Source organism: Anopheles ziemanni, chromosome 3 (genome assembly GCF_943734765.1).
Source record: "Anopheles ziemanni chromosome 3, idAnoZiCoDA_A2_x.2, whole genome shotgun sequence".
Classification (NCBI taxonomy): Eukaryota; Metazoa; Arthropoda; class Insecta; order Diptera; family Culicidae; genus Anopheles; species Anopheles ziemanni.
The window spans coordinates 91,386,517-91,410,123 of NC_080706.1; the positions used below are offsets into that span (position 1 = coordinate 91,386,517).

General features: G+C 47.2%; 8 protein-coding genes across 9 annotated transcripts; 3 read left to right on the forward strand and 5 right to left on the reverse strand.

Moving 5' to 3' along the window:
- Positions 1-1,192: 1,192 nt before the first annotated feature.
- LOC131287588 (uncharacterized) lies at positions 1,193-2,004 on the forward strand. The gene is made up of 2 exons (XM_058316651.1): positions 1,193-1,431; positions 1,506-2,004. The coding sequence occupies exons 1-2, from the start codon at positions 1,295-1,297 to the stop codon at positions 1,810-1,812; spliced, it is 444 nt and encodes a 147-aa protein (XP_058172634.1). The 5' UTR covers positions 1,193-1,294; the 3' UTR covers positions 1,813-2,004.
- A 211-nt stretch (positions 2,005-2,215) lies between these two features.
- On the forward strand, positions 2,216-4,392 carry LOC131289507 (RING-type E3 ubiquitin-protein ligase PPIL2). The gene is made up of 3 exons (XM_058318783.1): positions 2,216-2,299; positions 2,384-3,484; positions 3,549-4,392. Exons 1-3 carry the CDS (start codon positions 2,268-2,270, stop codon positions 4,003-4,005), a joined length of 1,590 nt encoding a protein of 529 aa, XP_058174766.1. The 5' UTR covers positions 2,216-2,267; the 3' UTR covers positions 4,006-4,392.
- On the reverse strand, positions 4,051-4,557 carry LOC131289508 (mitochondrial translation release factor in rescue). Its single transcript, XM_058318784.1, has one exon. The coding sequence runs from the start codon at positions 4,555-4,557 to the stop codon at positions 4,102-4,104; it is 456 nt and encodes a 151-aa protein (XP_058174767.1). The 3' UTR covers positions 4,051-4,101.
- On the reverse strand, positions 4,478-4,905 carry LOC131289509 (mitochondrial ribosome and complex I assembly factor AltMIEF1). Its single transcript, XM_058318785.1, has 2 exons — positions 4,687-4,905; positions 4,478-4,614 (listed from the first exon to the last, which is right to left on the reverse strand). The coding sequence occupies exons 1-2, from the start codon at positions 4,858-4,860 to the stop codon at positions 4,576-4,578; spliced, it is 213 nt and encodes a 70-aa protein (XP_058174768.1). The 5' UTR covers positions 4,861-4,905; the 3' UTR covers positions 4,478-4,575.
- A 333-nt stretch (positions 4,906-5,238) lies between these two features.
- On the reverse strand, positions 5,239-7,232 carry LOC131285814 (uncharacterized). The gene is made up of 3 exons (XM_058314668.1): positions 7,216-7,232; positions 6,762-7,173; positions 5,239-5,691 (listed from the first exon to the last, which is right to left on the reverse strand). The coding sequence occupies exons 1-3, from the start codon at positions 7,230-7,232 to the stop codon at positions 5,278-5,280; spliced, it is 843 nt and encodes a 280-aa protein (XP_058170651.1). The 3' UTR covers positions 5,239-5,277.
- A 1,572-nt stretch (positions 7,233-8,804) lies between these two features.
- On the reverse strand, positions 8,805-9,376 carry LOC131289051 (histone H2A). Its single transcript, XM_058318250.1, has one exon. The coding sequence runs from the start codon at positions 9,305-9,307 to the stop codon at positions 8,933-8,935; it is 375 nt and encodes a 124-aa protein (XP_058174233.1). The 5' UTR covers positions 9,308-9,376; the 3' UTR covers positions 8,805-8,932.
- A 210-nt stretch (positions 9,377-9,586) lies between these two features.
- On the forward strand, positions 9,587-10,375 carry LOC131289052 (histone H2B-like). The gene has a single exon (XM_058318252.1). It carries the CDS (start codon positions 9,713-9,715, stop codon positions 10,085-10,087), a length of 375 nt encoding a protein of 124 aa, XP_058174235.1. The 5' UTR covers positions 9,587-9,712; the 3' UTR covers positions 10,088-10,375.
- Positions 10,376-11,146: 771 nt separating this feature from the next.
- LOC131289050 (membrane-bound transcription factor site-1 protease) lies at positions 11,147-16,734 on the reverse strand. Of its 2 annotated transcripts, none has more exons than XM_058318249.1 (4): positions 15,908-16,734; positions 12,867-15,813; positions 12,370-12,714; positions 11,147-12,274 (listed from the first exon to the last, which is right to left on the reverse strand). In XM_058318249.1, exons 1-4 carry the CDS (start codon positions 16,412-16,414, stop codon positions 11,862-11,864), a joined length of 4,212 nt encoding a protein of 1,403 aa, XP_058174232.1. In that variant the 5' UTR covers positions 16,415-16,734; the 3' UTR covers positions 11,147-11,861. The 2 variants fall into 2 exon arrangements, with proteins under 2 accessions (XP_058174232.1, XP_058174231.1); XM_058318248.1 differs by having other exon boundaries at positions 12,349-12,714.
- Positions 16,735-23,607: the final 6,873 nt, after the last annotated feature.

The following is a 23,607-nucleotide window of genomic DNA, read 5'->3' on the forward strand; positions in this document are numbered from 1 at the left end:
GAATAACTTACTATGCTGTCGGTCCCGAAGCGCCTGTGTCCCTACCAAACCGGCTCTGTCGGTCCGAGTGGACCGACGCCGGCATACGGGAAAGAACGCTGTCGGCCTCACGGGACCGACGTAGCGCTTAACACGTTACCATACAATTTATCATTTAAATTGTAGTAAAATAATTTGACTTTAGAGCAAACAGATTAGTTTTCAGCATCCCAGCAACCTTTGACATTTTTTTCTGGAAAAAATATTCGATGTAAAATAAACTCAATTCCATGCAACTATCGAGCCGGCAGATGTAACAGGAATAATAAATACACAAAGAAACACGCAAGAACGTTCGTTCGGTTCGCGGCTTCCTTCGATCAAACTTTCGCTACCAACGCATACACACATATATGCGACGGAAACATCAACTTTACTTCGGTCCTGAGGAACCATACGGTACGGTGCCCCAGGCGGTTCCGGGTTTGATGGATCCTTGAAACAATGAAATAAGATGGAAGTAGCCCTAACTCTTTCGGTTTCTGTAGGTTTTTGACTAATATACTTTGGGAAGCCGGAATCCACATGTTTTTCTGACTATACTTCACCACTACAACAAGAAATGTTCTTGACAGGATACGTACTTACCGCCTTTGCAGGACTCGTTGGCCAACTGGAAAAAGTAACTTCCTTTTCACGAGTAACACTCAAATCACACACCTAGTCAAAAACTATACGACCGCGAAAGCACTGGTCTGCTTCAGGAAACACTCTAGTTTTCCGTTCTACAGTCCGGGATACTTTGATCGACGCGCTTTTCGGTCGGCCGTGAAACGTTTGTTTTCTCGATTCCAAGAATTGACATTTCCTACCGCAACGGTGCAGAATATTCTGACAGGTTTGATGAAACCAAGATTACTAGAACTAAAAGTTGGGTCGTCACAGCTTTTCATGTCTCTTTACCTTGTTGGTACTGATGACCAAAATGAACCAATTTTTAGGATAGAATTGCCGGGTGCTGTAGATACACAGAGAAGTGTTTGCCTTAAAGTTCAAATAAAATAGTTTTTCTGATACAGTGTTCTCGATTCCAAGAATTGACATTTAGTAACTAGAAAAAGATTCCTACCCCTCAGGAAAATGTCACTTTTTGTTTACTTTTCTGCCGATTGTCAGGTTGTTCCAGTGACGTATCTGTCTGGTGATTCTTTATTACACAATCGTTGCTGTGTTTTCTTGTGCGGTCTCGTTTTCAGCTCAAACTCAATAGTTTGTTTGGTATTCCGTTTATTAAACCTCGACCGACTCTACCACCATGACTGAAGCCAGCTCCTCGCTTCGTCTGCGGCCATTAACGAAGGAAAACATTCTTTTCTACTATTTTCCACTGAAGGGTATGGTCAGTTATGCGGCGTTGTCCGTCAACGTAATGAACCCTTCGATCGCGATCAAGTAAGTTTCTCTAGCTGGTTTAGCTCCCAATCGCGTATCGCAATGATGATTGTAAACCCGGTTTTCTTTTACAGATTGCTGCCCAAGCGAGATGTGACGAACTTCCTGTTACTGCATACCATTTTCGGCACCACGCTGTATATGTACAGCCGGCCGCATCTGAAAGCTTTGCCATCGAACAAACGTGTAGCGTACAGTATCTGCGGATCGGTACTGTTCAGTTTCGGTTCGGTGCTTGTGTGGGCAGTGCTCCGGTCAGCCATTCCCCGCAACCAGGGCCTTTCGACTGCGCTCGGCCTTTCGTCGGGACTGCTCATTGCAAAACTGTCGTACGATTATCTGGAGAACAACGATAGCCAAGCTGTCGTGAAGAAGAACTAATGCAATCATCAGTTGCGGATTATATGTGTCCAACTTTTTCATCCAGTACATTAAAACGCAATGCGAGTCAACTTCGGGGAGACAACATCTTTAGCCCTTTGTCATGTTTCTACCGAGAACGATGGTGCATAATTGTTAGTTTGAGCATTCGTAATTAAATACACCAAGATAATTGCTATTTCTATTACCCTATTCATTGGTGTATCGGGTCTATTATTGCGTATTGGGTCTGTTATTCGAAATGTGGTTCTCTATTTATACAGCAAGAGAAAACAATAAACAAAAATTGTTTTCTAAAAAGTTGCTCAATTTAAATATATAAACCTTGAGTGTGTTTACAATTTCAATGAAAAAAGTATGCAGCCATCAATAAACTGAGCTATTTCGTGACAGTGTAAACAAAACAACAGAAGTGTTTCAGTTTACTACAAAAGTTTGTCCACAAATTTATTAAAATGGGTAAAAAACAGCATCAAAAGGATAAAATGTAAATCTAAATATCGATTATTTGATCGTTCTGCGGTCTTCAGTTCAGTTGAAATGATGCTTTACACTCCTTTGTTCCGAACAGGTACCTTACGTACACCGAGTGGTCGGAGTTTTATGGAGGCCACAAACCTGACTCGGTCGAAAATGAAGCGATCAAATTCAAACGCCTTCCTTTCGATCACTGCTGCCTTTCGATGGTTCCCTTCGAACATCCGTACTGCGATAAAGATGGCAACGTGTTTGAGCTGGCGGCGATTGTGGAGTTTTTGAAAAAGTTCAAAGTAAACCCTGTCACCGGAGCGGCCCTCGACGGAAAGTCGCTGGTAAAACTCAACTTCACCAAGAACCACGAAGATGCGTACCACTGCCCGACACTCTTCAAGCCGTTCACCAAAAACTCGCATATTGTTGCCAACGGAAAGACGGGCAATGTTTTTTCCTGGGAAGCGATCGAACAGCTGAACATCAAGACAAAAAACTGGAAGGATCTGCTGGACGATACACCGTTCACGAGGAAAGACTTTATCACCATCCAGGATCCGGGCAATCTGGACAAGTTTAACATTTCCAACTTTCACCACATCAAGAAGAAGCTTCGCGTGCCGACGGAAGAGGAATTGGCGGAGCAGAAGGACCCTCAGGGACGCCTGAAGACCATCTCCCACGAAACAAAAGATATTCTTACGCAGCTCGAGAAAGACTACAAAGCGCCCGAGGAGAAAAAGGAAGAGCGACTGGTGGCAGATAAGTTCAATGCGGCCCACTACTCGACCGGTGCGGTTGCCGCCTCGTTCACCTCGACCGCAATGGTTCCCGTGTCGAACCATGAAGCGGCCATCATCGATGACGACATTGTGAGGTACGAGCGCGTAAAGAAGAAGGGCTACGTCCGATTGCTTACCAACTTCGGGGCGCTTAACCTTGAGCTGTACTGCGAACAAGTGCCGAAAACATGCGAAAACTTCCTACGACACTGTGCAAGCGGTTACTACAACGGGTGCCTGTTCCATCGCTCCATCCGGAACTTTATGCTCCAGGGCGGCGATCCGACGGGTGTTGGCAATGGGGGAACATCGGCGTGGGGTAAAAAGTTTGCCGACGAAATCAAACCGAATCTGTCGCATTCCGGCCGGGGTATTCTTTCCATGGCCAACTCGGGACCTAACACAAACGGATCACAGTTGTAAGTAATTTTCGTTCGACTTTGGTGAGATGGTATTTAGTAGCCCAATTCGATCGTATTTTAGTTTCATCACCTATCGTTCGTGCAAACACCTGGACGGAAAGCACACAATATTTGGCAAGCTTGTCGGTGGTTTGGAGGTGCTCACGGAGATGGAACGCATCGAGGTGGATAACCGAGATCGACCGATTGAAAACATCTTCATTCAGCGAGCGCAAGTGTTTGTGGATCCGTTCCAGGAGGTGGACGAGCAGCTGGCCAAGGAGCGAGCAGAAGAGTTGGAACGGGTAAAGCGTGAGGCCGAGGAAAAGCGGAACAAGGTGGCCGGTAAAAAGTCCGGCCAACCGTTGAAGGTGTTCCGATCGGGCGTGGGAAAATATTTGGACACGAGCGTAACAAAGGTATTACCAGAACCAAGTCCAAAGACTGGAGGAAGTGGCCTTGGGGAAACCTCGACGCAAGCTAAAAAGCGTAAAGTTGCGAATGGTACGAATGGCTTCGGAAATTTCAGTTCGTGGTAGAAAACGTAGAGAAAACACAATAAGAAAACGCTTAGTTAAGTAACTATTAAGATTATTTAATACAAACTACAAACAAATGAATCAGTCGTTTTCTCGTCACTTTTCTTCCGGAACACTTCCTCCAAACTCACGCTCTTTCCACGCCTTTTTCTGTGCCTGTAACTTTTGCTTGCGTCGGGTAGCTTCCGTCCGTTTCTTCTGTTCAATGCGTTGCTGTTGTGCCGCCACCGATTGCTCCCCGTTGTACAGCTGGTCCAGCTTACCGATCAGCACTTTGCGCGCCTCTCGTCGATTTTCGAACAGCGATCGAGTGGTATGACATTGTACCACAATGCCGGTTGGCTTATGCGTCAGTACGACCTTGTTGTTCGTTTTAGCCACCGCCTGACCGCCAGGTCCACTGCCCCTCACGAACGTTTCCTCTAGGTCTTCTTCCTGCAGAACCGGTACACGACTGTCGGCTATCGCTTTCGAGAACGGTCGTCCGCAGACATGATTACCAAAGAACGATGGAAAGCGAACCAACAGCGGAATACGGCGAACGTAATGCATCTTCCTCCGGTGTGGCGATTAGATAACACGAGCACGGTCTAGTAAGGCCCGACCTCTCTGAAACGAACAAAGTGTAGCGAACGTTAGAGCTAGTACAAAGGACATTAAAATAGCCGACTGGCGCACTACCTTGTACGAGAATTCTATCTCTTTCGGATCGGTCAGCGACGCCGACTGGCGGAATTCACGCCGAATGCGCGCTAAAAAGTAATCTTTATCGGTGTACTGCAGCTGTGCTCCGTAACGCAATAGATCCCGGTATAGTGAAAGTACCAACCTCTTCGAGGTGGATGGGATGTTCATTTTGCGATGGGTCTTTAGCAAACACGCGTGCGGAAGCAGCGACGAGTGATCTCAAAACAATGAACGAATAACAATTTTAGTTTGTTGATTTAAGTTTACGATCGTCAGCTTGTCAGATTTGTAGCTCAGCTGCTAACGTCAAACTTTAGGCTGCGTACTTCATTTCAACACACGAATTCAAGTAACCGTTGGTAACGGTTCTCAGAGAGAAGTCATAAAAAATTCTAGCTACCTTGACCATTTTTATGCGTCAGTGAGGGGAAAGGCGGGGGAAAAGACGCGCTTGAGTCATACACGAACGTTCATGTTGCTAAGCGTCGTTTCATGTTTACGATAATTATGAAATACTTTTTGGTATCATTCAGTGGTCCTGAAAAGGACCGATTTTGTTAAGACAGATTTGATTTGATGCTTGATTTAAGCACGCTCTCCGCGGATACGACGAGCAAGCTGGATATCCTTCGGCATAATGGTGACGCGCTTCGCGTGAATGGCGCACAGATTCGTGTCCTCGAATAGACCGACCAGGTACGCTTCGCTGGCCTCCTGCAGGGCTGCCACTGCTGCGCTCTGGAAGCGCAGATCCGTCTTGAAATCCTGCGCAATTTCACGCACCAGACGCTGGAACGGCAGCTTGCGGATCAGCAACTCCGTCGATTTCTGGTAACGACGGATTTCACGCAGGGCCACCGTACCCGGGCGGTAACGATGCGGCTTCTTCACTCCGCCGGTCGATGGCGCACTCTTCCGGGCCGCCTTTGTGGCCAGCTGCTTGCGGGGCGCCTTTCCTCCGGTGGACTTACGTGCGGTCTGCTTGGTACGGGCCATTGTAAATATTCACTTTCACTTTACGTGTTCACTATTCGAGAGACAATTTGAGAATGAAGCAAATTTTTTGAAACACTCTTTATATACCTTCGTTGAAGTTCTCCTTTTGTAGATGTGTGAGTGGCTGAAACTGCATATGTTACAAACAAAAAAAGGGAACTAGCTTACACAGATGTTCTAGCCCGCCAAAACATGCTTTATGTTGTTAGTTTTTACATATGATAAAGTTCTCATAAATTTATGGAATACATATATCTCCTGCAAGTTTTAGATCCTCAATATTTTCCTTCCTGATCTTCAACTTAACTGCCATCCATAAGAGTTGCCTGTACAACATTGTATAATACAAACATTACATGATGATGATGAAAAGTTGTTATTATTAAACATTCTGTTTATCTGGCTTTAAATTTGTAACACTTCCCTGTTTAGAACATCTGTTTTATCAAGGTTTAATCCTCTACTTTTATCGTAGTTATTGATTTGAGTTAGTGTGTTTCCAGAGTAAAATTTTACCTAACTTAAACCATCCATTATATTGCATTGAAAAAACGAAGTTAGGAGTGAAACAAAAAATCGAAAGAAATACAAACAAATGATAGAGCAAAACGAAGTTTTTTTTAAATGTATCTCCAACACAAAATTGTCATGCCATGGGCTTCAATTTTAGTTTTCAAAACACACAACAATCAAGGAACATTTCGTCATCCAGAAAAAGTCACAATACATAATGAACTATTATTTATGATAAAATCATTTACAGGCATCCTTTTTCAGTTTTTATTTAGATTTCGCTTTTGTGGAATACAATTTTGGTTTCACACGACTGAAAACTTCCTTCTATTCAGTTGTTGCTAAATTTTTACTGAGTTCAGTGCAAATAATAGGAAAATAGCTAAAGAACTTATGACTCAGAAGCGAAAAAGCAAGACAAAGATTTCTTTTAAAGTTTTTTATTGGTAGTCCCAAAAGGGACCATTTTTGGTAAGTAATTGAGTACAAAGATAATGTTTGAATTGGTTTTTACTTTATAAGGATCCGTAGGAAAATTGTGACACTGAAGAAAATTAAGCCCGCTCTCCGCGGATACGACGAGCAAGCTGGATATCCTTCGGCATAATGGTGACGCGCTTCGCGTGAATGGCGCACAGATTCGTGTCCTCGAATAGACCAACAAGGTACGCTTCGCTGGCTTCCTGCAGGGCTGCCACTGCTGCGCTCTGGAAGCGCAGATCCGTCTTGAAATCCTGCGCAATTTCACGCACCAGACGCTGGAACGGCAGCTTGCGGATCAGCAACTCCGTCGATTTCTGGTAACGACGGATTTCACGCAGGGCCACCGTACCCGGGCGGTAACGATGCGGCTTCTTCACTCCGCCAGTCGATGGCGCACTCTTCCGGGCCGCCTTTGTGGCCAGCTGCTTGCGGGGCGCCTTTCCTCCGGTGGACTTACGTGCGGTCTGCTTGGTACGGGCCATGATGTAGCTTGGTGATCAGCAAGAGAACGTGCGTTATGTGAAATGAAACTTTACAACTTCAAGCATAAAATCAAACTGGTAACCGTACATGGGAACGATAACTGTTTTATGTTGCTACAGGCAAGCATCGAGGAAGGGAATGGGCCTGTGGTGGAGTGGGTAGCAAGGAAAAGGACCTTCCTAATGGCCGTATTTGGCACTCCCCTCGCAAATCGAGTTCATTCCATCCCATTCTTTACATCGAAATGCTGTACCCTGTACTATGTATTGGTGCTGCAGGATCATTCTACGCACTTCCAGAAAGTACGGAAGGGTGCCAAAGGATAGGTCATGCCTGTTGGCCATCCGCGGGCAAGATTATCGAGGGTCAGGAAGAAATATCTAAGTAGGAGGGGAAATTTTAATGTGCACACACACACATGCAAAGAAAGATGTACCTATGCGGAGGAAGTTTTGAAGGTTAAAATAAATATCAGAATAGAATACAGGTACAGGAGAATAATTATCCATTACTTCAAATCTCATTGTTTCCTTTTACTTTTAAAACATAGTTTCTAGAAATAGACCATCTTAAAAATTCTACCTCTCGAAATTGCACGAAATGCAATTAAAAGGGTAAATATCCTTTTTGTTGTTTGTAGAACGTTTCCCTCCTTTTCGTAAAAACCGTTGTCACAAACACCACTTTACAGTGCATTTTATTCCCTTTTCTTTTTGCATTTCTTTGAGAACTGTTCAAGGATGAAAGGACGCTCGGCACGAGTACAGTTACATCAAAAAGTGGTGTGTTATGTTTTTTGGGTAATAACAATCGATGGATCGATTAATCGAATATGAGTACAGTAGACTCCTGATTATCCACGTGTTTAGTGGCCTGGAAACCCGTAAAGAAAATTTCTCTAAAATGTTCGGATGATCAATAAAACAGTACAATACTTTCCTAATATCATTCAAAGATAAGGGGGATCTTTTGGAAGGTCGTTCATCAGCCGGCGCATTTAATCCGTTGTCTTCTGGAACAACCTGAGAATTTGATTCAAACAAAATCTGTATTACGTTTTCCACCTTCCATAGTCACTAAACCAATAAGCGAACGAAATCACAAAAATATTAAAATAGTTTGTCCAGACAACTTCTGCCGGGTCACCCTGTTTTCAGATTTATTTTTTTTTTGTGTCATCAACTACAGTTGCGTTCATACCTGCATCGGATCAGATCAATCAGAATAAGATCAGATCAATGTGAAATTATGAAGTGGCAACAACACATATGTGTTCGTTCAAGTCTGTTTATCGAAATTTTGAATTCAAATTTTAGAAATTGTGATTTACGTGGTGTATCAATGTCGACACAAATGCCCGTAACCAGTGTGTTCGTTTTGCTATTACATCTAGTTACATCGTAACGTTGTTTTTAAACGAATTCGTCTTCATTACGTCTAGTGGAAGCTTTAAAGAGACAGTTGTAAACGAATCGTAGTATAGTTCAGTAATTTGACATTCGCGTCGAAGTAGTCATAGTTCCCGATTTCTTTTTTGGTCAAACGCTTTCATGGCCAACCATTAGTCTCATAAAAGCCCATACTGAAGGCATTGAATTGAATGATGAATTTAACTCTTTTAACTATGCGTTTGTTCGCCCTGATAAGGGCGGTTGGTTTTCGTAGTCCTTTTTCTTGATAGCCTTGGGTCGTCTCAAGGTATGGTTGGTTAGGCAGCAAGCAGCTGCTCGTAGTGTCGCCTGTCGTCCATCGCTCGGTGCCTCCCTTAGGCTTTCTTTTCCGTTTTCTTCGGCAGTAGCACAGCCTGAATGTTCGGCAGGACACCACCCTGTGCGATGGTCACACCGGACAGCAGCTTGTTCAGCTCCTCGTCGTTCCGGATGGCCAGCTGAAGGTGACGCGGGATGATGCGAGTTTTCTTATTGTCGCGGGCTGCGTTACCCGCCAGCTCCAGCACTTCAGCGGCCAGATATTCCATCACGGCAGCCAGATACACCGGTGCTCCGGCACCGACACGCTCGGCATAGTTGCCCTTGCGCAGCAGACGGTGGATACGACCGACCGGAAACTGCAGTCCGGCACGGTTGGAACGGGACTTTGCCTTTCCCTTCACCTTACCTCCCTTACCACGTCCAGACATGATTAATAGGTTCGAGTTGTAACAACAGATTTCTTGATTGTATCACACGACGTGCTTTGTGCAACGTTTTGTTCGCGATGATTGATGATTTAATAATTTATAGAGGTTTTGAGCCGGGAGGCTTCTTTCACCTCTGTTTTGTTCGCGACTGGGAAAAATTCCGTGTTTTTCGGCTTTTATACGGCATCAGGCGAGTTGCGCTGTCGGTAGGCGGAGCTTGGTATCTCCCCTTTGCCTCCTTAAAAGCAAAGTTTCGGTGAAATTTCTTCAGTGGCAAATTGAAGGTTGAGCATTGAGGTTGTCAAACCAAGTTGCGTTCGAAAAAGTACAATCATTCTTCAATTCTACAGTGAATAAAGTTATAGTGAATTTGCGGAAAGTCAAATACGACGTGAATTTACAACGATGGCACCGAAAACTAGTGGAAAAGCTGCGAAAAAGTCCGGAAAGGCGCAGAAAAACATATCTAAATCGGACAAGAAGAAGAAGAAGAAGACCCGCAAGGAAAGCTACGCAATCTACATCTATAAGGTGTTGAAACAGGTCCATCCGGACACCGGCATCTCCTCCAAAGCCATGAGCATTATGAACAGCTTCGTCAACGACATCTTCGAGCGGATTGCAGCCGAAGCGTCCCGGCTGGCGCACTACAACAAACGTTCGACCATCACGTCCCGCGAGATTCAGACCGCCGTCCGGCTGCTGTTACCGGGTGAGCTGGCCAAACACGCCGTGTCCGAGGGTACCAAGGCGGTGACTAAGTACACGAGCTCGAAGTAAACGCCCCGCTGAAGATGGAGGAGCCTTGGAGCCGATGGGTACGATAATGACGGATCTCCACGAGATAACTTATGCATGGGGGGCAACAGTCCGATCCGCATGACGGCTTCCGGATGTCTAGCAGCCCTTGCAGTATTAATTATTTTATTCTGCGAGTGTTCGGTTCTTTTCGGAAGTGTAGAATCGCAAGCACATATACTCTACTATTAAGGTTTAGAATGTAAGTTCCTGGATTATAACTTTTATGACATGTTTGCCGAAATAAATGTCATGTAAATGAATAATAAATTAGCAACGTCTCGCTATATTATTTGTAAAAAGGGTGAAAGAAAATGGAAACTTGAATATTTTATACTTAAAAAGTTACTCACAAGACCTTACGAAATCTACTTTCAACGTCTGTAAGTATTATAATCCCGTAAACCTTCAAATAAAAGTACAGAGCACCACATAACGCATAAGTACACAGAACTGTATTCACAGTAAATCTAGTAGGTTAATAATAGGTTAATATTAGGTTAGGAGTAGGTTAAGATTAGATTAAGGTTAATACTCTCATTCCCATTGGCATAACACCTCAAAACTTATGCAAAATCAAACTGCCTCTTAGGCAAAATTCTCATGTAGCGAATGAAAAGCGTGCGATCGCTAAATCTCGCAAAACACCAAAATGTAATGAATTATACAAATCAATAAAAGAAATTTTACTACTACTACTACTCACAGTAAATCATAAATTGAGATTGTTTTGTTCATATGCTTGTGAAATAAAGCCAAGGGTAAAATAAACGTAAAATATGGCAAGGAAGACCGAAATTGCACTGGCAGTAACGGGTTTAATTGTAAAATAATCTTGTGAATTAGCAGGGACCGTTTCAATAGTTAACATTTCAAATTCCGTTTCAACCAAACAAAATATACCATTCATAGCCAACTGTGTTAGTTTCCTGAGAATTGCCATTATGAGAAAAATTCAGTAAGCGCTTTTTTCGTAACTAAATTTGAATAATTCGAACCTTTTAAACAGCCAAAAACAAAATAGTAAAAGGTACCAAGATATTTTTAGTTATAAAAAATATACATATATTTTTCACTTTATTTAGTTTCATCACCCATCCTCGCACCCGATGCGAGTAAGATTCCACCTTTTCCCACCAAACGAAGAAACTGTGGACCCCAATGCGGATTAACATAATGTATGTAATCTTTGCTATACACCGGTACAACTTAACGAAACTTTAGGGTGCTATTTTATCTTTTAGAGTCTTTTCTGCTGTTGTACTCCTCTTCTATGCCAATATAATGATGCTTTAATAAAGTCTCACTTACAAGCAACTATGATTCTTTGCATTCTCTCTAGCTTATTCGCATCGACCTTCAGTAAAACCTCCATTGTGAGGCTGCTCAACACCGCACCGGTTAGTGAAGGAGTTAATAGAGTACAACAAAAATAACGAAACGAAGCTAACCACGGAAAAAAACCTGTCTAAAGCAAAACTAAAGTAAACAACATCATTTTTCGACTCTGAAGTCACGATTTGAGAGTTTCTATATGCATATCAACGGAACCTTCAATACCGAGGGCGTAAAAATCCGCTCCTTTTTCCTAAAAAAAATTAACAAACTGGGAAGCAAGGAGCGAAAATTGTCTTTGAATTTTGTATTTCGAAATCTTCTTCGAAAATCTCTCTTATGAATTCCCTTGCGAATTAAGATTTTTGGTTCCGAATGTTGTGGCCCACTTCGTACTTTTTCTCAATTGGGCTGGGAATACCTAGAAGCCTATCTTCTTGAAAACGTAGTTAAGTCTTCGCTTTATCGTAAGTCCCTTCGTCTTCCGCAACCAGTTCAGTAGGCCCAGCAGAGCGAGTAGGGCCAGCAGCAGAACGCCCTTCGACGTCAACCAGTAGAGTACGGTGGAGGGCCCGGAACCGGACAGGTCCTTCGCACCGTATGGCGGTGGTCGATTTCTTCCGCCGGTCAACTCGTCCGGCGATCTTCCGGCCGGTAGTGCTTGGTGATCGACGAGCGGCACGATCGGAGTACCGGCCGTCGGTGGTCCCCGCAGATGATTCACCGACGGGCTGATGAAACTGTTCGGTGGTGCGTTGGGTGGAATTTTATCCGTCTTCTTGTTCCTCCAGCCGGGCACGTCCGGTTCGTCGTTGGCGCTCAGCACGGACGCGGCTGTAACAAACAAATGCGAGTGCGTGTGGGTCAGGGTGAGTCTAGATATATCCGGACACTCGACGCAGGCCTACCTTTCTGACTTTCCAACTTACGGAAAAGGTTAACGTTGTCGTCCAGCTCGTTGCCGAATACGCCGCCGCCAGCCCCCGGTTGCACTACGCCCCCTTGCTTAAGCTGCCGCTGTTGGACCTTCTGCTGGAGTTGCGCCTCCTGCTGCTGCTGGAGCTCCTGTTCGAGCAAACGCTGCTGCAGGAGTATCCGATCGTTCGGCCCGTAGCCGTTCAGGGTGGACATGTTGAGCGTAATCGGTTGCTCCCAGGTTAGACGTTCGCAAGCCGGAAGCGGTCGCTTCTGGAAGGTGGTCGTGTGCGGTACGAGGACCTTCGAGTAGAGGTGTAGGTTGTTGTTGGGCATACGCTGGGGTGGTTTTTGATTTTCTGCAAGGACGAAGTAGAACGTTGTTCAAATCAAACAACATGAATGTACTAAGAGCTGACTTTTTATATGGCTTTTATGCCAACCCTCTCGGAATGACCTCAATCATTTACAATAAATGCAAGCACCGTTTGTATTATGAATGCAAACTTACCTTCCAGTATCTCCGACTTCCTGCTACTGTTGAGTTCTCGCAGTTCATTCGTGACGTGTGCAGTCATCGTGTACTCGAGCAGCGAGTCCAACAGCCAGAAGCATGGCTTCTCCAGGTGTGTTGAGTCGAGACAGTTCGAGTCACCGTAAACAGCAATCCGTCCACTGCTAGCGGTTGTGCCAGAACCACCATCGACGGATGATGGTGACGCACCGAGTCCTTTCGCCCCCTTCGTGGTAAAGTTGGTTGGCTTTGTACCCTCGCGCAATCGAGCGAGTTCTTCCGTTTTCAGGGAATCACCTCCTCCGGTGTCATCACCACCACCGCCACCGGTGTTGTCGTTCGTCGGTTCGTCAATCAGCAGGTGCTGATCAGCCGGATCGTCCTCTAGATGATTGCCAACCGGTGGATCCTCACGAAACTCACCACCCTCGTTCGGCACCCCATCATCATCTTCGTCTCCACCGCCAAGCGAATGCACGTTCAACAAAATTCGTTTGTTTAAGATTGAATCGCGATCGATTGCCGACTGGACGACGTCATCTTCCCCCCGGATGGGTTCGAGTTGCTCCTCGGGGTTTGGTGTGGCCGGTTGAAGCCTTGCGAACATTCGCCGATCCGTCTGCAGCATTCCGAGAATGGCCGTTGGCGTTCGCACCTTCGATCGAGCCTCGTCCGGTTGCGCAATACCGAGCCCTTCGTCCAGTAGATCGCGCTCGACCAGTATTGTACCCTCGCCGACCGGAAACCGCACAATGTTCGCCCCGGACGCGTAGTACATGCGATGGTTGTGCATACTAAAGTACCCATCGGCCACACGGTCACCCAGTGCGATGCCAAATCCGCGCAACAGCTCGTTCAGTGCGGGTACGTTCGCACCACCCGTGTCCGGCATCCACCATTGGCGTGTGTTTTCGTCGTAGAACTTGATCTTTCGCATGACGGACGTGTTGTACCAGTCGGCGAACACGATCACGCCCAGCTCGCGCTCCAGCACGTCCTCACGCAGCTTTGTGATCTCCTCCGGGAAGAACTCCTCCTCCGGGTCCACCACCAGCAGCGTTCCGTAGTGGGTCGCGTTGAAGCAGGTATACGGCACCCCTAGCACCTCCACGTAGTAGCCAGCGTTTCGGAGGTGCGTGTACATGTCACGAAAGTTTGTGTGCACGTGGTCCGCCCGCCAATCCAGTGGGTCGGATTTGATTTTGAGATTATCGCGCGGTAGATACCCCGGCGGGTACCTTAGGCTGTGGTACTGATCCCAGAGGATTCGCTTCTGGCGCGGAGGCTGAGCGATGATGCGTACCTTCAGCGGGAAGCTGACCGTTCCATTGCGGGGTTCTGTTTCGTTCGGACCGGGGGGACTTTGCACGGTAAGTGTTATGTGACCCTGGGCAGTGCCTTCGAACCTTCGGCCCGCTTCGTTGACGCCAATGTGGACCGCCATCCAGCCAGACCAGGGCCACAGGTGCTCGGAGTAGCTGATCGAGATATTCAGCAGTTCGCCGTGTTCGTTGCTGTACGGGTGCCAGGTTGGCTGGTTGATGACCCGCCCGGTCACACCCATCCCGTTCAGAATGGTGACGTTCGCGATGGCCGGCATCGCGCTGAAGTAGAGGCTTTGGGTTGTGTACGGCCACATGTAGTCCTCGGTGAAATCGAGGTAGGCTGGCGATAGTGTCACCTTCGGGCGGTACGTCGACAGCAGGCGCATGCTTCGGAGGATGTTCAATTTGCCATGACCCTGCTCGAACATGTTGTTGTCCTGGAGCCGCTGGGCACCCTCGATAAGTGCCTGCTTCATCGAGGCCGGATTAAGCTCGTCCAGTCGATCCAAAACGCCGCTTGCGATCAGAGTAACCGCGCCCGCTACCATCGGCGAAGCGACGGATGTCCCCGACAGCGACTTACATCCACCGTTCAGATTGCTTCCTTTCACCTGACTGCCGTAGGTGACGATGTCGGGTTTAAGCCGGCCATACCCACCCGGCAGCTCCCAGGTGGTCATACCGCGCGAGCTAAACTTGGCCACATTGTCCGCGTAGTCCATACCACCCACCCCGATGACGTCCATCTGGTCGCCGGGATTGTTCAGAGTCCCATACAGCGGCCCATCGTTGCCGATCGCCGAAACCATGATGACCCGGTTCGCCGATAGCTCCAGCACCTTGTCCACGAACGGTTGATCAAGAAAGTCCGGCCCGCCGATGCTCAGATTGAGTACATTAATCTTCTTCAGGATGGCGTAGTTGAACGCATCCAGAAACCACGACGTGTACGACACCTGGCTGTCGGTGAAGACGCGAAAAATGTGCAGTTCCGCATCCGGCGCAAATCCGAGACACTCTTTCGCGGAGGCAATCACACCGGCCACGAAGGTACCGTGGCTTACGCCATCGTCCAATGTTTTCTCGTTCGTCCAGTTCGTGCGCTCCTTGATGCGTTTGAAGTGCGGGTGCGACTTTGCGAGCCCCGTGTCGAACACGGCCACTTTGACACCCTTCCCGGTGATGCCCATGTCCCAGAGTACGTCCGCCTTCAGTAGCGATGTAATTTGGCGCGGAATCGCACGCAGTAGCCTCCGGTTGCTATGACGATTCGGTGGCTGAACCGATGCATCTTCTGTCGTTAGTCGTCGTTGGCGAAAAAACTCGATAAAATCGTTCGTTTCCTCGTCGTCCAATTCGAGTTCCGGCTCGTTAGGTTCGTTAGGTTCCTCATTTTCCTCCTCCTGTTGTTGTTCCACCTTCGACTGATGCACCGGCACGTACTTGAGCGCACGTTGAACCATCCGCTGGGGCGATATACTTTTGATCGAGGGATGCGATCGCAGCAGTATCAAACCATCGTCGGCAAACTCTACCGGTTCCTCAAGGGCAAGTACGTCAAAGTCGCTGGGAAAATCCCGGGCAGGATTGTTTCTCGGCAAGATGCGCCATTTTTGTACCTAAAAATCGAACGAAAAGTAGGCATGTCAAACATGTTCTCAGCGATACAAAGTTCTGTTGAATTCAGCATCATTTTTTGGCTTATTAACCCACCTTCGATCCGTTCAGGGCGGACTGGATAAAGTTTTCCCGCTCCCTTTGCTTGTAGTACCCATTGAACTGGATGATGTACTCGTTTTGGACGATGTTGGTGGAAAATTCTATCACCACTCGTTGCGATTGGTTCCCGTCGGGAGCCGGACTTTTCCCAACCGACGGGTCAGTACCATTAGTATCACAGCATGGTGTTGGGACCCCAAATGACCCATTACGGCCTTTGCTGGCCGCTTCCTCAACCGTACCGTCTCCTGCGGTAGAGCTATTGTATTTTAACCCGCTCGTGCCACCGTCGGTTGAAGGAGACGGTGGTGGTGCATTATAGTAGGCATTATTACTAGCATAATTTACTGACACATTAGCCGTAGCAGTTCCGTTACTACTAAAACTAGGTGACACGACATTTGTACAAGCACTGAGCAGCAGCAAACAGACCAGCGGAATTGTGGTAGGATGAAACGCTTGTGCTGTTGTTGTTGTTCCGATAGCGAAGCGGATTATCATCTTCGCGCTTAGCTTCCCCAAGTCCTTCAAAAGGATTACCGAAGGGAGACCGAAAACGATAACAATCGAACAGTTTTCTATTTTCTATCGGTCAGCGTTCATCGCAAAAACAATTTGCGTTTCTTGATTGCAGCTCGACGCATGGGGTGGCGTAAGTGTGGGATTGTTTTTTTTGTTTTGTTTCTAAAACGAGCGCGTATTCTTAGCCACCGGAAAGGTTATTTTCTCTTGTTTTCTTCACATTTTGTCTTTTGCTCCTTTGTTTTCATCGTATCATCTTTTGAAGGTTCGCGATTGTCGTTCGACTTATCGCTGGTGCCGTAATCTGGTTCGCATAGTTGTTTCCCCATTTCAGGACATACTTTGGGGTAAAGAGAACTTTCACTGGAAGTGGTATCACCGAAAAACGCTAATCAACAACAGCTTTAGGTAGCCTGCTGCCTGCTTTGATTGTTCGTTACGTTCGGTTGTTTTTGTCGCTTTTCACAGTAATTCGTACACGATACGCAAATAAAAAGATACCATATCACGGTTTCTCAGACGGGCCACGGAAAAGATGAGTCGCAGTACGTTATCAGTTCATTTTCACTTCACCAAATTACACAAATCACTCCTCCCAGGCAAGGTTTTACACACCGTACCGTAAGTTGATTGGATGGTCGACGATAGGTATTCCTGCTACTAGGGGTAGTAATCGTTTTCCTCATTTTCTTTCCTCATTTTTCGCGGCAGCAGAGGATTCCCGTTTCCCGATCCTGAGTTTCCCTGCTTTTCTATTTTGACTAGTGTTGGCATAATCGGGATTCGGAAGATTCGAAGATTCGATCCCTAGACGGATTCTAAAGATTCGAACCCATCTGAACGGACTCTAATTCGGACCTAACCGACCTGCTACACGAGCCGCAAACTCCAACCGCAAACTCAAAAACCGTATAAGTTTACGTCAAAATCTTTGCGGTTCATGTAGCCGCGTTTTGCGGTACCAATTCTGTGAGCCACGCTACACGAGCCGCAAACTCAAAAACTTTGCGGCGCAAAGAGGTTTTTGTTTTGGATTTTTCGGTAAAAGAGTAAATGAGGCCCCGGCCGCCATGTTTTCGATCGTGGCTACACCTCTTGTGGACGTTTAAACTGACCGCGTGACCACATTAGGCGTACCATACCAAAAAACTGGTACGCTCCTAGTGTCAAAAACCGATTTTTCTGTCAGAATCGAGCGATGCAAGTGTAGTCACAAAACCTCTCACTCCAACCCTATGCTTTGTCCTGCTCACCTTATGTATTCAAACTGAATCCAGCAGTTTACGGTTACAGATAGTAATTACAGGCAAATAAAAACAATAAGATTCGTTTTACCTCATTGTTTCACGACTTAGAAAACATGACAATAATTTTATCAACGTATTGAATGCTGCATAACTTCTTTCAAAAGGAAATAGTTGTTGGATTAAGAACTATGACCAATAGAGCGGGTAGAAGTTTTAAGCAAATACATCGTATCAATTATTATAAAAGAAAAAAAACGATGAAAAGAGAACGAGTATTTTTGTTTGTTAACGCCTGGTTGGAACGACAGTTGCAGCGCATTATTTTCATCCATGGACTAAAGTTGTCATGTCTCAACAATATTATGGTACGGAAAAATAATACTAACGGTTTTAAATTCCATCATGATTCTAAAATATGCTATTTTTTTCTATCAATTAACTTTTTGGAGATGCTTTTCACAAAATAACTGATAATTGCTCGACAAGTTCTTACCAATATGAAAAGTCGAGCACTTCATCGAGGTCTTTCGAGCACACCATCGTCAGCCAACCCAGAAGTGCTGGGTTGCATTTGGTATGGTACGCTGGAGCTCGACCGTACCAAGTTTTTGGTATGGTACGCCTAATGTGGTCACGCGGTGAATGTATGCAATTGGTGATACATTAATTCGTTAAATTCAACCTACGAGTATTTGAACCGTAGAGTGTACCGTTAATTTCGGCTACGCAATCAACCTAGTAGTGCGGTATGAGGGGGGCCCACGAGCCCCCCTTATTTCTCAAAACTATAACAAACTCTCTTTTTCGGTAGACCTAGCGCAGTCCGCTCGCTTCGCTCGCTGCGGGCGCGCCGCCGTTTCCAAATCATTTCTTCGGCTAAACTCATTGTTTCATGCTGTCTATCATGTGTGGTATAGTTTACTTACTAGTAACTTAACATGTAAAAGTATATTACCCGCATTCAACCTCCACTGCGTGATTAGTTTAAACCGTTATGTTCTTTTAAGCGAACCGTTAGCGTTCAAAAATTCGAAACGAATGCATGTGTCGCGCTTTGCATAGCTTCCGGCGCTTAATGTGAACCAGCTGGAAGAGGAGAATCTAGCCCGGGGCCTCATTTACTCTTTTACCAAGTTTTTGACCCATAAATAAATGAAAATGCAACATAAAAATTATTGTAATCGCCTCTTAAATTACTGTTACACCATGCCATGAGCTTAGATAGCAATAGCGTGGAAGGCGGGTGAAGGGAGAGCGAAAGTGAGATGCAGACAATTTCGACAATTTCGACGTTGAGCTTAGATAGCAATAGCGAAGGTGAACGAGCGAAGCGAGCACGTAAGCGAGATGCACAATTTCGACAATTTAGACGTTCCGGTTTTCCCACGCACTTTCCCCAGGTTTCCCCAGCCGCTGTGCTTTTGCTAAGGATACTATGGATGCAGGATGGTAGGGGAAATTTTTCTTGCGCTGAACGAGTTTTTGGCAGTCGATGGTTACTTTGCCGAAATTAAACAAAGCAAAACGTGAACGTGCTACACAGTTTCATTCAAAGTTTGCAGTACGAAGGAAATGAAACGTTTTCGAGTTTTTGGGAACACCTGTCAACGGACCTGCTTACCGGGCCTTAAAAACGGGCCGTATTACCGGGCCATGTAAACGGGACCTGTAAACGGGCCGTGTTACCAGGGGATGTAAACGGGACCTGTCAACGGGCCGACTTACCGGGCCCTGTAAACTAAGTCCTGTAACTGGGCCCTGTAAACGGGTCCTGTAAACGGGCCCTGAAAATTGGCCGTATTACCGGGTCCTGTAAATGGACCCTGTAAACGGGCTCTGTAACCGGGACCTGTAAATTGGCCCTGCAACCTGGACCTGTCAACTGGCCCTGTAACCGGGCCCTGTAAACTGAATCCTGCAACTGGGCCGTGTAACCGGGCCCTGTAAACGGGACCTGTCAACGGGCAATGTAAACGGGCCCTGTAAATTGGCCGTGTTGCCGGGCCCTGTAAACGGGCCCTGTAACTGGGACCTGTCAACGGGCCCTGTATCCGGAACTTGTAAACGGGCCCACTTACCGGGCCCAGTAACCGGGCCATGTAAACGGGCCCTGTGACCGGGTCCTGTAACTGGGTCCTGTAACTGGGCCGTGTAACCGGGCCGTTTTACCTAGTCGCCCTCTTAAATTACAGTTAGACGTAACGTTGGCATTAGATAGCAATATGGTGGTAGGCGAGTGAAAGGAGGGCGAAAGTGAGATGCAGACAATTTCTACGCGTCGAAATTTCCCCTACAGCGTCGAAATTTCCCCTAAGCGTCGGAATTTCCCCTTAACGCTGTGCTGTCGCTAAGGATACTATGGATGCAGGATGGAGGGGAAACATTTTTTTTTTGGTAATCGATGGTTACATTGATTATCGATGGTTACTTTGCTGGAAAATAAAACAAAGCAAAGCGGAAATCTGCTACCTGTGGGGGGGGGGTCCTGTAAACGGGCCGTGTTACCGGGCCCTATAAACGGGCCGTGGTAATTGGATCCTGTAAACGGGCTCTGTAACCGGGACCTGCAAATTGGTCGTGTTACCGGGCCCTGTAACCAGGACCAGTCAACGGGCCGTGTTACCGGGCCCTGTAAACGGGCCGTGTTACCGGGCCCTGTAAACGGGCCCTGTAACCGGGTCCAGTCAACGGGCCCTGTAACCGGGACCTGTAACCGGACCATGTAAACGGGCCGTGTTACCGGGCCCTGTAAACGGGCCGTGTTACCAGGCCGTGGTAAACGGGTCCTGTAAACGGGCTCTGTAACCGGGACATGTAAATTGGTCCTGTTACCGGGCCCTGTAACCGGGTCCAGTCAACGGGCCCTGTAAACGGGACCTGTAAACGGGCACTGTAACCGGGTCCTGACACTGGATCGTGTAACCGGGCCGTTTTACCTAGTCCACTCTAAAATTACAGTTAGATGTCACGATGGCATTAGATAGCAATAGCGTGGAAGGCGAGCGTAGGGAGGGTGAAAGTGAGATGCAAACAATTTCTACGCGTCGAAATTTCCCCTACAGCGTAGAAATTTCCCCTAAGCGTCGGAATTTCCCCTTAGCGTCGGAATTTCCCCTTACGCGCTGTGCTGTCGTTAAGGATACTATGGATGCAGGATGGAGGGGAAACATTTTTTTTTGGTAATCGATGGTTACATTGATTATCGATGGTTACTTTGCTGGAAAATAAAACAAAGCAAAGCGGAAATCTGCTACACAGTTTCATTTAAAGTTTGTAATAGGAAGGAAATGAAACGTTTTCATGATTTTGGGAATTATTTCGAATCGAACATTGCATTTACTCTTCGGAAAGGTTGTGCTTCACGTGATGAAAATGACCAACGTAGAATAAAATCAACAATAAAAGTACATCCATAAGGTTGGGCCTTGAAGCCGGGACCTGCAAATTGGTCGTATTACCGGGCCATGTAAACGGGCCGTGTTACCGGGCCCTGTAACCAGCACCAGTCAACGGGCCGTGTTACCGGGCCCTGTAAACGGGCCGTGTTACCGGGCCCTGTAAACGGGTCCAGTCAACGGGCCCTGTAAACGGGCCCTGTAACCGGGACCAGTCAACGGGCCGTGTTACCGGGCCCTGTAAACGGGCCGTGTTACCGGGCCCTGTAACCAGGACCAGTCAACGGGCCGTGTTACCGGGCCCTGTAAATGGGCCGTGTTACCGGGCCCTGTAACCGGGTCCAGTCAACGGGCCCTGTAAACGGGCCCTGTAACCGGGACCAGTCAACGGGCCGTGTTACCGGGCCCTGTAAACGGGCCGTGTTACCGGGCCCTGTAAACGGGTCGTGTTACCGGGCCCTGTAACCGGGTCCAGTCAACGGGCCCTGTAAACGGGCCCTGTCACCGGGACCTGTCAACGGGCCCTGTAACTGGGACCTGTAAACGGGCACTGTAACCTGGCCCTGTAAACGGGCCCTGTAACTGGGCCGTGTAACCGGGCCGTTTTACCTAGTCGCCCTCTTAAATTACAGTTAGATGTCACGATGGCATTAGATAGCAATAGGGTGGAAGGCGAGCGTAGGGAGGGCGAAAGTGAGATGCAAACAATTTCTACGCGTCGAAATTTCCCCTAAGCGTAGGAATTTCCCCTAAGCGTCGGAATTTCCCCTTAACGCTGTGCTGTCGCTAAGGATACTATGGATGCAGGATGGAGGGGAAACATTTTTTTTTGGTAATCGATGGTTACATTGATTATCGATGGTTACTTTGCTGGAAAATAAAACAAAGCAAAGCGGAAATCTGCTACACAGTTTCATTCAAAGTTTGTAATAGGAAGAAAATGAAACGTTTTCGTGATTTTGGGTACAATTTCGTATCGAACATTGGTTTTAGTCTTGGGAAAGGTGGTGCTTCAACGTGATGAAAATAACCAACGCACAATAAAATTTATAATAAAAGTACATCCATAAGGTTTGGCCCTGTAGCTGGGACATGTAAATTGGCTGTATTACCGGGCCATGTAAACGGGCCGTGTTACCGCCGTTTGCCGGGCCCTGTAATTGGGTCCTGGTAATTGGGTCCTGTAAACGGGCTCTGTAACCGGGACCTGCAAATTGGTCGTGTTACCGGGCCCTGTACCCGGGACCAGTCAACGGGCCGTGTTACCGGGCCCTGTAAACGGGCCCTGTCACCGGGATCAGTCAACGGGCCCTGTAACCGGGACCTGTAACCGGGCCATGTAAACGGGCCGTGTTGCCGGGCCCTGTAAACGGGCCGTGTTACCAGGCCGTGGTAAACGGGTCCTGTAAACGGGCTCTGTAACCGGGACCTGTAAATTGGTCGTGTTACCGGGACCTGTAACCGGGACCAGTCAACGGGCCGTGTTACCGGGCCCTGTAAACGGGCCGTGTTACCGGGCCCTGTAACCGGTTCCAGTCAACGGACCCTGTAAACGGGACCTGTAAATGGGCACTGTAACCGGGTCCTGTTACCGGGTCCTGACACTGGATCGTGTAACCGGGCCGTTTTACCTAGTCGCCCTCTTAAATTACAGTTAGATGTCACGATGGCATTAGATAGCAATAGCGTGGAAGGCGAGCGTAGGGGGGTGAAAGTGAGATGCAAACAATTTCTACGCGTCGAAATTTCCCCTACAGCGTAGGAATTTCCCCTAAGCGTAGGAATTTCCCCTAAGCGTCGGAATTTCCCCTTAACGCTGTGCTGTCGCTAAGGATACTACGGATGCGGGATGGAGGGGAAACATTTTTTTTTGGTAATCGATGGTTACATTGATTATCGATGGTTACTTGGCTGGAAAATAAAACAAAGCAAAGCGGAAATCTGCTACACAGTTTCAATTAAAGTTTGTAATAGGAAGGAAATGAAACGTTTTCATGATTTTGGGGATTATTTCGAATCGAACATTGCATTTACTCTTCGGAAAGGTTGTGCTTCACGTGATGAAAATGACCGACGTAGAATAAAATCAACAATAAAACTACATCCATAAGCTTTGGCCCTGAAGCCGGGACCTGTAAATTGGCCGTATTACCGGGCCATGTAAACGGGCCGTGTTGCCGCCGTTTGCCGGGCCCTGTAAACGGGCCGTGTTACCGGGCCCTGTAACCGGGTCCAGTCAACGGGCCCTGTAAACGGGCCCTGTAACCGGGACCAGTCAACGGGCCGTGTTACCGGGCCCTGTAAACGGGCCGTGTTACCGGGCCATGTAAACGGGTCGTGTTACCGGGCCCTGTAAACGGGCCGTGTTACCGGGCCCTGTAACCGGGTCCAGTCAACGGGCCCTGTAAACGGGCCATGTCACCGGGACCTGTCAACGGGCCCTGTAACTGGGACCTGTAAACGGGCACTGTAACCTGGCCCTGTAAACGGGCCCTGTAACTGGGTCCTGTAACTGGGCCGTGTAACCGGG

What these genes read in the sequence shown, in the direction of transcription:
- LOC131289509 (XM_058318785.1), bottom strand. Translation starts at nt 4,860, where the DNA reads ATGAACATCCCATCCACCTCGAAGAGGTTGGTACTTTCACTATACCGG. An exon ending in AGATAGAATTCTCGTACAAG is followed by an intron (nt 4,615 to 4,686) that starts GTAGTGCGCCAG and finishes TGTTCGTTTCAG; the next exon opens with AGAGGTCGGGCCTTACTAGA.
- LOC131287588 (XM_058316651.1), top strand. Translation starts at nt 1,295, where the DNA reads ATGACTGAAGCCAGCTCCTCGCTTCGTCTGCGGCCATTAACGAAGGAA. An exon ending in AACCCTTCGATCGCGATCAA is followed by an intron (nt 1,432 to 1,505) that starts GTAAGTTTCTCT and finishes TTTCTTTTACAG; the next exon opens with ATTGCTGCCCAAGCGAGATG.
- LOC131289051 (XM_058318250.1), bottom strand. Translation starts at nt 9,307, where the DNA reads ATGTCTGGACGTGGTAAGGGAGGTAAGGTGAAGGGAAAGGCAAAGTCC.
- LOC131289050 (XM_058318248.1), bottom strand. Translation starts at nt 16,414, where the DNA reads ATGATAATCCGCTTCGCTATCGGAACAACAACAACAGCACAAGCGTTT. An exon ending in GAAGTCGGAGATACTGGAAG is followed by an intron (nt 12,715 to 12,866) that starts GTAAGTTTGCAT and finishes TCGTCCTTGCAG; the next exon opens with AAAATCAAAAACCACCCCAG. An exon ending in TAAGTTGGAAAGTCAGAAAG is followed by an intron (nt 12,275 to 12,348) that starts GTAGGCCTGCGT and finishes TGTTTGTTACAG; the next exon opens with CCGCGTCCGTGCTGAGCGCC.
- LOC131289052 (XM_058318252.1), top strand. Translation starts at nt 9,713, where the DNA reads ATGGCACCGAAAACTAGTGGAAAAGCTGCGAAAAAGTCCGGAAAGGCG.
- LOC131289507 (XM_058318783.1), top strand. Translation starts at nt 2,268, where the DNA reads ATGGGTAAAAAACAGCATCAAAAGGATAAAAT. An exon ending in CAGCATCAAAAGGATAAAAT is followed by an intron (nt 2,300 to 2,383) that starts GTAAATCTAAAT and finishes TGTTCCGAACAG; the next exon opens with GTACCTTACGTACACCGAGT. An exon ending in AACACAAACGGATCACAGTT is followed by an intron (nt 3,485 to 3,548) that starts GTAAGTAATTTT and finishes ATCGTATTTTAG; the next exon opens with TTTCATCACCTATCGTTCGT.
- LOC131285814 (XM_058314668.1), bottom strand. An exon ending in GTCGTATCCGCGGAGAGCGG is followed by an intron (nt 5,692 to 6,761) that starts GCTTAATTTTCT and finishes AAGTGAATATTT; the next exon opens with ACAATGGCCCGTACCAAGCA.
- LOC131289508 (XM_058318784.1), bottom strand. Translation starts at nt 4,557, where the DNA reads ATGCATTACGTTCGCCGTATTCCGCTGTTGGTTCGCTTTCCATCGTTC.